We start from the raw sequence: 10,431 nt of genomic DNA, 5'->3' as shown, positions 1-10,431 counted from the left end.
GTGCACGAGTGCTAATTATAGCGTTTACGCATCCAGCATCCATAGCCATTACCAAACACGACTTTTGCAATAATTCCACTGATGAAGGATGCGACTCACTGCTTGAACACGACCAAAGTGTTTTACACAGGTTACGTTTCATTAGTCGATACTAGTTTATGATCCAATCACCACCTGATTATATAGGTATATAGAAAACCTCAGACGACAAACCATATGATCCAAAAGCCTAGAGTATATATGCTGTCTTTAATGTTTCAATTATTGTGAATTTGGGAGCAGAAGTCACTCATGCTGATCAGACTCCTGGCTTGGACTAGAGGTTTGGCTCAATTACTATAATCGACAAGATTTATGGACAATATTAACATTATAAACACCTATATAAACGAAGTGGGTCCTTCTTGTCCGTCCACAATTGTAATTAGTCATCTAACTGACCATATCAATTGTGATTTAACCGATTTTTTGTTTTTGTATGAAACAGATATACAACATCGACATGCATGCACCGCTCCATTTATGGGCTTAATACTTGCAAATGGTCAAGTCTACTTTACTCCATTTAGGACGGCGGTTGATTCATATATGATTTTTTATACAAAATATACAGAAGAATTATGATTTTAATTACCAAAAAAACTAAAAAAACTGATCAGTTTTTTGGAGCTCAGTCTCGATGACATGAAGTAGCAGTCCAACGCATGCAACGGGTTAAGGTTGTGCCCGCGGGCACGAGTATTTTAGCACGAGGGTTGCGGATGGGGCTGCACGGCTAGGGCCAAAGCGAAGGTGGTATCTCGGGAGTCTGTAATTGTAAATCAATCAATGAATTGTTACAAGTCGTGTTCCCTGAAAAAAGATCATAATATGAGGGAAAATAATTTGGAAATACTCTGAAAATATTATAAATTCAGAAGTCAAATTATGATTACATTCTTAATCTAATTTTTGTTATATATCGTACAGCTAGCAGTAGCAAATCATGATCTGATCGTACTTTAAATTGAAACCACTACCCAAAATAATATTCCATGCTTATGGACCATTATGTAACTAATACATCGGAACTGGCTGGATCAGAACGGAGTTGAGATGCTCTTTGGTCTCCCTGTCAGGAATACCGTGCCCATCCCCGTATTGGTAAAAGCATTGAGAAGCCCGTGCAAGATCTAGACACGCGCCCACGAAAGTTTCCGAGAGCGGGTAGTGATCGGCCATATCCTCATTCAAGTTCTTCCAGGTTTCACGTATAAGATCCTTGATGTGGTCCCGAGCGGCTTCTTCTGAACATCCTGTCTCGTTCATGTAGCACTCCACCGACTTCAAAACATCCCCCCTCGCTAGCTCATGCTGCAATCAACCAGTTAGATCGTAAATTTCATTTAGGCATCCCTGCCATATATTTATCTATCTTTACGTGATAGCTATGAAATTTGATCCAGCTACATACAATAGTTTGGATACTTTAGGACGAAGCTAACTGTTGCATATATGGGCGTATATATATATATATATATATGCGTACCGACGATGTGCCCAAATCATTGCTGAGTCGAACAATCAAGGACGAAGAGAGCATTATCCTGGGTATTTCGGAAATGGAATCGAGTGTCTCAGCTGTTAATGTGTCTGTTGTAGCCAAAAAAACACATTGCAGCAGAAGAAACCCTCCGACGGTTGTTACGGCCGAGTTGAGATACTCCTTCAGTGTCGGAGGCTTCAAGCCCCGGTGATACCACTTCGCCTCAACCAAATATGCTTTGCATTGATCGGCCCACTGATACGAAATGTGTTGACCAAATTAAAAACAAGTTCAACTTTTTGTTCAATTGAACCACGACTATAGTATACACTTTATGTTACTGGTCTAAAGTGAGAACTATATATAGAGTATGTCTTACCATTTTTCGAAGATATGGGATGATGTTGATGCCACGTTCTATCAACACTGAAAGGCCAATCTCGTTCGTGGTGTTGTACAAAGCCAAGAAACAGGTTTTTATCGTATATGGAAGCTTGTCAATGCCAGTAATATCCCATCTATTCAAACATATATATAATCATGTATCAATTAGAGATGTGTATGTGTGTATATGTCTCTTTTCCAATGTAATTATATGCAATATTTTACAGGTAGACAATTATATAATTTGGAGAAAGACCTGTTTACGAAATCTGTCAAGAGTTCGAGTTCTTCCAGCAAGCCATATACGTCGTAAACATCATCAATCATCGTTATCATGGAACCCAATTTGGTAGTTATCGCTCGGGCAGTTTCGCACTTTGGTTCGAAAACCATAAGAATACTCCATAGGTAATGTTCCAAGAGTCTATCCCTGAAGATGCTCAACTTGGTAATGCCCAATTCCTCCCACCACCTACGAAATACTTCAATCAATTAATTGCTCTAAAAGATTATTTATAATAGTTAATCTTCATCGTGACAAAAATTATGTAAGTTCATCCGATGATGTCTTGGTTAAATTATAATTATGTACCTTGCCAATTTGCTAACTTCCTTCATGTAGATTGATTGCACTATGTTGTAGTCCAATTTTGCTAATTTAAGCAACGTACGGTTTATGCTGGTTTCTTCCTCGTACACCGGCATGAACCATCTTGCCTCCAATCTGTTGGTCCTCCAGTGAATGGGCATGTCTAGGGCGTGATCTACTTTCATGGCCAATCTCTTTGGCAATTTATCTTTGTCCAATGCCTTCAAACAGGTAGAAGAGAACTCCATGGCTTTATCAATGATGGTTTCGCCTTTCAGTCCATGGAATGAAGCTTCATAGAGACTCAGCAGGCCCTCCACATTCTCCTCTAATGATTCCCTAAAACTGCCGGTCTCGTCCACGAAACCTTTGAAGACATCTAGATTCGAAGAAGGTGTCATCAAAGTCAACAGGACCTGAAAAACTAACCTAATAATAAATTGGAAGGTGCCCATACCTTGAGATACATGATATCCATGCTGCCTTAGAAGCCTAAATCGTAGGGCTATGGCATAGATATCATCAGAAAATCGAGAATCCTCTGCTCTCTGATGAATTACATGCAATGCATGTTTTATCTCCGCCTTGAATTGGTATTGCAATCCGAGCCGATGAACAGCATCTATCAGCTCGAGTTTTGCTAATGGATTCTCTTGATTTGCCTTGGTGAGATCTTTCACATCTTCCTTCATCTTCTCAAGCTCCTCTTTGTAGTCCTCCTCCTGCATCTCCAGCAAAGCTTGTTACTGCGGTGAAAATAAGTACCGGACTAAATTCTTCTCATAAATAATTTAGAGGAACACATTTGACAACATTTTCTTGTGAAAAATGTTTATGCTCATAACCATTATTTACTAAAAGCTCTGTCTAAGGACTTCCAATTTCAATACAGAGAAGAACGACGAGTGCAGTTGAGTTTTAGATAATTTAATTATACGTTGAACCCATTGTTGAGCGATTGCATAGAGCCGTAGTCCCACAAATTAGGGTGATAGCTAGCGTTGCGTCTGATGACCGGCTGATCATTATGCTCAATTGATCTCGAGGAGAAAGAAGGAGCTGGGGGATGAGAGTGTGAGCGCTGGGAGACGGACATGCCTTTGGTAACAATTAGAGCCATAATATGGATTGAGCTTTTAGTTTAACCTCTCTCACTCTCTGGTTCCTCCTCCTACTGCGAGGAGCAAAAGGTGAAGACGGGCACCTATTTATATTGAAAATTAGGAGTTCATATCCCCTTGGTGATATCAACACTAATAAAATACTATTAATAATTGAATCTTTAGCCTGGACATGAATTCATACTCTTATGTCGGTCTGAAATACTTGTCCATGTGTCACGTGACAATGGGCCAGACCTTGGCATGTAATAAATGGTCACGACACCATTCTTTCTTCTTAGAGTTACATAATACAAATTTCATGATATCATTATAATCAAATGGTCACGTATAACCCAAAAAAGAAACATTAGATGGTCACGGGATCATTCTTTCTTCTTAGAGATATTATGACGACAAATCAAATGGCTTGTCGGAGCGTCCTCCTGTGGGCCATTTCATCGTCCGCTAGTACATGAGATCGAGGGGCTACTTCAGAAGGATTGGGACGTCTAGATTTGTCATGTGTGTTTCGTGAGGGAAACTTTTGTATAGATTCGGCTTGCCCGACGTACCATTTTTCGGCCTATCGGCATTCAAGTCCTTAATTATGCTCCTAATGGTTTAGGATTGCTACTGTTAGGAGATATTGTAGGGGTCATCACAGCCCGTTTTTATTATTTTTTTCGGTGTAAACCCTGATATCCGGAAGTCCAATTGAACTTCAACTAATCCAGTCGAGCCGGGTTGACCCACTAAGGGATAAAACTCTATCAGAGTGGATTTTATACATTCACGAGGACTGAAACCTGAGATCTTGCTTAAGCGGAACAAACGCCGAACCGCTTAAACCAAAAGACCTTGCTTTTAGCTCAATTTCTCGTCCAGTTATACTCTCGTGGTTTTTCTAGGTACAATAAGTCGGAATAAAAAATGGAATGAAAAGTTTTTGCTTTTGTTTGGTTCGATAAGGAACCAGAGATCCATTGCATTTGCTTCAATTTGGCTCATCACCTAAGAATTGGAATTAATTTTTCAAATTTAATAATTGTTTGTAAATTGTAATATATCAGATAAACAACTAACAGATATCTATGCAGGTCAATGATTAGTCATATAACATATATGAGAAAATTCAATAAATTCATAAAATTTACCAAATCTATTTAATAACATGTTGCGAAGTAATATATGAAGAAAAGTCTGATCCGAGTACGAGTTCTTAGAAAACATTAAAAGATTTTTCGTAATTACTCATAATATATAAACAGTTGAAAAAGTGTGATATTAGTCTAGATTATTCAAGAAGTAAGCAATAACTAATAAATAATTCGGCTTCTCCATTTATATTATTAATTAAAGTTATCATTAAAATTATATAGAAAGAAAAAATTATTTTAGATTTTCTCTTCTCCTCCTCTAGGGGATCTCAGGGACGGATGATTCTCTCGTATGGGAGAGTCAATTTCCCATTAATAAGGAATCAGAAACCGATTCTCTTCAACCAAACAACTACAATCTTAGTGCTTCATTCCTATTCCGATTATGATTCCCATCTTATTTAAAAAGAACCAAAGGTGTCCAGAGGTCAATAGCTGTCTCCGCTCAAGTGTACTCATCAGTTATTTTTAGTGGGTTTCAATTTTTATTTCCTTTTTCAGATTGCACCACTTCGATTGTATCTGGAAGTTTAATGAGCCTTAAACAATCCATATTTAAATTAAGGTAAAACTCTTCTAGTCTCATTATCTCTCTCTTTTTTTATTTTATATTATTAATATGATAATGAATTTCCCGATCCCATAAATATCTCATAGGATTCTTATGGTAAACTAGTGAGCTATAGTACATGTGATAAAGGCCTCATTGAAAGCTAGATGTGCTCACGGATATCTAGACTTACGGCCCTAGAAAAACATTAAATGAGCATTACTCATTTACTATCGATGAGTAACTACTAATGAAAATGCATATAATTATGGAGCGATTATGGGCTATATATACCACTTACATGTAATTTTATTGGATATTACTCAACCATACTCATCGAATATTTGCTCATTTTACTAGCACCAATGATTCATTATCATGTCCATCGAAACTACGTTGCTTCTAATTGGTCATATAGGTTTTTATTTCGTCGACTTTCTGTGCGAATTGATTTTTCATAGGTAGCTTCTCTAATTATGCCATGTGTCCCTTTTAACCCCAAAGACTAAGCATGTGTTTGATAACACACATTGAGTGCTAAAACTAATCATTCAACACTTAATGAAGTTAAGCTTTTTTGATAAACACTAAAAAAGCACTTAGACTTAAATAAAAAAGACGCTTAATGATTAAGTAAGTGAAGACCTAATTAATCATTAAGTATCTTTTTGCTGACTCGCTCAGTCAGGGAGCTTTATGAACTTATTGCACCGGTGCGCCCAAAGTTTTCATGTGTTTGCAAATCAGTGGTCCACCCCTTACCCCATCTGGTAGAGAGAGAGAGAGAGAGAGAAGACGGGCGATTGAGCCCCCTTCCATCGATTTGGGGCGGTGGTGGCCCCGTCGCCGACCACCACCCCTCTGGCAAGGTTGCCTTCCCCGGATCTCCCTCCTTCTCTCTCTTTGAAGAGAAAGTGGAGGAGACAACTGTGTGCAGTGGTGGCTTGTCGATGGCCACCACCGCCACAGACAAGAGAGAAGGATGAGAAATTACGGGCAATGGTGGTTCGTCACCCACTACCATTGCTATAGACGGGTCGCGGGCGAGTTTTGTGCTCGTCGACGACCTCTGCTAGGGTGTTGGGAGCCATCGACAGAGCCCCCACCACCCCATCCCTTCCCCTGCAATTGGATCTCGATCTATTTTTTTTTATTCTTAGAAATTTAAAATAATAAAATATGAGGTCAAAATAGAAACAAGCAAAATATTGGACTGACAAATAAATCTACTACGAAATAACTTTAATTTTTACCCATTTATTTCACCAATCAATTTTGACTTAACCAATTATGCACTTATTTATTAAGTGATTAAAAATTCAGCACTTAAACTTTAAGTACTCAATTTTATTTTTTTTTTGATAGAGAACTCGGAGCAAAGGCTCAGTAGAAAGTGCTTAATTTTAAGTGGAAACACATATGCTAATAGTGTTAGTTATTCAATTAATTTTATTTTCTTGATTAAAATTTTCTACTAATTGTCTATTTTGGTGCGACTTCATTATAACTTGAAGATCCAACAAAAAGGTCATGACCACGAGAAGGTTGACTGTCGTTATGCTTGGCTGAATGCAAGCGAAGGTGGAGAATTGTTGGATGTGTTGCACTGTGTCTTGCATTAACCCTCAATCTCGAAGACTCAGTATACGAGGAAAAAAATCATGAGAGATATTATTTTCAATATTTCGTAATATCTTGTCACCTCAGAATATATTCAAAGGGGAAATTATCGTTGGAGAGATATTATGATATCTTTAGGATATATCTTTTGGATATTATAAATGGGGTCTTGTATGACTTGTAAAATAAGGCTCAATTGCTGTGAAACTCCGATCCCTTAGGGGGCCGATTAAGAGAGTCTAGTATCTCGGAGATAGTGATGGCGGATTTTTTTGGAGTTATTTTGTGGAAATTTCTTTGTAACTCTGGAGTAATAGGGTAACAAAGTTAAAGAGAATTGAGAGATCAGATTTGACGTATTAGGGTAACAAAGTTAAAGAGAATTGAGAGATCAGATTTGACTCTCCTCGGTGGGGGTTTCGATAACTTAAAATAGTATATATTCACAAGAAAATCAATGGAGGACGAATACATTGACCAAATAATTGAATGAATTAAATGGGATGGTTGATTTGAAGGTCGAGATGGCCAAGTGGGTTTATGCAATAACTGATAAAACTTCTCAATATAAAAAAAAATTAAAAAATATTTTTGATGCCATAATGTTGGCATTTCGTTGTGGACCAATTCCAAAAGAATAGCATGTTCTGCTGTTTGGTTGCATTTTTCGGCCATGATTCAGCCCAATGTGGATATGAGTTTCCCCGTCAAGAAACGCAGATTATTCAATTTGGGCCGGTTTCTTGTGGCGTGAAAAAATAAAATCCATACTGAAATTTTTTTACTCCTTAATAAATGATTCAACTCAAATTAGATAAGTCGAGGTACATTGAGTTTTAAAATATTATGGTGCACACTGAAAAGAAAAGAATTAATGAAATACCATTATTGACCCAAAGCTTACAATAACTAACAAGAAAACCTATACTAATCATTCACTTTCTGAAGGCCTAGGGGAATGCATGATTGACTGACACGGCAGGCAAGAGCAACGGCGATTGTTACGTAGGAGGCAGCAATGGTGGCGACGGCAATAGCAAAACTGAAACCGTAGTAGCCACGACGAATATATTTGAAGCATTTTTTTCGACATTCTCTCTCTCACACACACTTCAGTCTCGGTTCTCCACGAGCTCATTGACTCTCCTATCTCCGATCATCTCCGTCGCAAATCTCCAGCGAGAAAGTACATAGCAATCACCAACTAGGCATGCACATCATTCAGACTTCTCGGTCTTCTTTGAAGTCGATAGTCTGTGTCATTGCAATGTCAGGTTTTTTTTTTTACGCAATTCGGAGAAGCTTAGTTAACTTTCAGAAAATTATCTTTCACTTCTCGTTTTCATTTTCTTCTCTTTCTCTAAACAAAATTTTCTATAGAATAGAGTAAGATTTCATCTTCCATACATGGTAAGAGGAGGAGAGAGGATATTAACAACGACCCACTTAACCTGCCTTGACGATAGATTATACATGACATGAGCCCACACGTGTATCAAACTCGTAATTGCTACCGCCATTATACCATATAAGAACTTCCACCAGGTCTATTAAGCCATCAGGTCCGTTTCTAATTCAAAAGTTTGAGATGAAAAGTTGTTATACCTAATTTATTAGGGGTATTTACCTAAAATGGCCCATTGTTTGCCCGTTTTGTCAAATATATCCTATGCTTTTTTTTGTCAAATATATCACATGGTTTACTTTTTGCATCAAATCTATCACGGCGTTATCTTTTCCGTCAACACCTAACGGCCGTGCTGACGTGGCGCCTACGTGGCAAGTGTGGCCCACTATCTCTCCATTTGCCACTTCAGCACGGCCGTTAGGTGTTGACGGAAAAGATAACGCCGTGATAGATTTGATGCAAAAAGTAAACCATGGGATAGATTTGACAGAAAAAAGTATAGGATAGATTTGACAAAACGGATAAACCATGGGCCATTTTAGGTAAAAACCCCAATTTATTATAAACTTGTGATTTTCTACTTAACTTTTTTCATGTGGGATATTTTGACCCTACACATTGTAATTGTTGGGCGTGTCTTGTATTGATCCGCAATCTGAAAGACCTAATGAACAAGGAAGAAATCAGAAGAAAAATTATTTCCAATATTTCGAGATATCTTGTAATAACAGAATATATAAAAAGGGGGAAAATATGTATTATGATATCTTTAGGAATAGTGATGGTGAATCTTTCTGGAGTTCTCTTGGGAAATTTTCTCTGGAACTTTAGAGTATTAGGGTGAGAGAGTTAGAGAAAATTGAGAGATCAAGATAAACTCTTCTCGGCATGCGGTTTGCAACAAGGGCTAGGATAAGAGACATCTCTAAGGGTTGTAATCTCCAGTTCATTATCTAGTAGATTCTCATGCTCTGTGCCGTGGATATTTCCTCTTTCTCATTGGGAAGGGTTTTACCACGTATATCCGATGTCCGAGTACAAAAGTTGAGCACTCCGTTTGTGCTGTAGCACAGAGATGGATGTTGCAGCACTGGAAGGCCGCGTGCGAGATTTTGTTTCTATTTTGACGCGACTTCATTATAACTCGAAGATCCAACAAAAAGGTCATGACCGCGAGAAGGTTGACTGTCGTTATGCTTGGCTGAATGCAAGCCGAGGTGGAGAATTGTTGGATGTGTTGCACTGTGTCTTGCATTAACCCTCAATCTCAAAGACTCAGTAAACGAGGAAAAAAATCATGAGAGATATTATTTCCAATATTTCGTAATATCTTGTAGCCTCAGAATATATTCAAAGGGGAAATTATCGTTGGAGAGATATTATGATATCTTTAGGATATATCTTTTGGATATTATAAATGGGGTCTTGTATGACTTGTAAAATAAGCCTCAATTGCTGTGAAACTCCGATCCCTTGGGGGGCTGATTAAGAGAGTCTTGTTTCACGGAGATAGTGATGGCGGATTTTTCTGGAGTTATTTTGTGGAAATTTCTTTGTAACTCTAGGGTATTAGGGTAACAAAGTTAAAGAGAATTGAGAGATCGGATTTGACTATTCTCGGTGGGGGGTTTGTAACGAGGACTGGGATGAAAGACATCTTTGAGGGCTGTAATATCCGGTTCATTATCTAGTGGATTCTCTTGCTCTGTGCCGTGGACGTTTCCCTTTTCTCGTTAGGAGGGATTTTACCAAGTATATCTGGTGTCCGATCTTATTTTTATGTTATCTCATCTCATATTACAAACATCTTGTCACAATAATTGGTATCAAAGCCTAGTTTCTGGAATTGGACCCTGAAGATTTCAATTGTGAGATTTGAGGTTGAGAAGGTTGATGGATAGAGCAACAACTAATTATGCAGATGGAGTGGAAGGTATTACTGGGGTAGCATGGCCTTGATGGAGGACTAGGAGGAGAAGCCCCGACGACCATGACTCGAGCAACGACAAATGAGGTGGAGCCATTGGAAGCTATAGCAGAGTAGGAGGCAAATACGAGTCAAGGTGGAGACTTGAAGACTCGTAAAGAAGGACGA

The 10,431-nt window shown here is 38.3% G+C and overlaps 1 protein-coding gene across 1 annotated transcript; it reads right to left on the bottom strand.

The window, feature by feature from the left end:
• Positions 1-871: 871 nt before the first annotated feature.
• Positions 872-3,692, bottom strand: LOC116205934 (terpene synthase 10-like). Its single transcript, XM_031538632.1, has 7 exons — positions 3,436-3,692; positions 2,956-3,220; positions 2,502-2,877; positions 2,166-2,381; positions 1,905-2,043; positions 1,529-1,780; positions 872-1,353 (listed from the first exon to the last, which is right to left on the bottom strand). The coding sequence occupies exons 1-7, from the start codon at positions 3,616-3,618 to the stop codon at positions 1,057-1,059; spliced, it is 1,728 nt and encodes a 575-aa protein (XP_031394492.1). The 5' UTR covers positions 3,619-3,692; the 3' UTR covers positions 872-1,056.
• Between the last annotated feature and the right edge of the window lie 6,739 nt (positions 3,693-10,431).

This window comes from Punica granatum, chromosome 4 (genome assembly GCF_007655135.1).
Source record: "Punica granatum isolate Tunisia-2019 chromosome 4, ASM765513v2, whole genome shotgun sequence".
Taxonomy (NCBI): domain Eukaryota; kingdom Viridiplantae; phylum Streptophyta; class Magnoliopsida; order Myrtales; family Lythraceae; genus Punica; species Punica granatum.
This window is presented reverse-complemented; position numbering and strand designations above follow the sequence as displayed.

What these genes read in the sequence shown, in the direction of transcription:
- LOC116205934 (XM_031538632.1), bottom strand. Translation starts at nt 3,618, where the DNA reads ATGGCTCTAATTGTTACCAAAGGCATGTCCGTCTCCCAGCGCTCACAC. An exon ending in CGCTCAACAATGGGTTCAAC is followed by an intron (nt 3,221 to 3,435) that starts GTATAATTAAAT and finishes CTGGAGATGCAG; the next exon opens with GAGGAGGACTACAAAGAGGA. An exon ending in GAAGTTAGCAAATTGGCAAG is followed by an intron (nt 2,382 to 2,501) that starts GTACATAATTAT and finishes AGTATTTCGTAG; the next exon opens with GTGGTGGGAGGAATTGGGCA.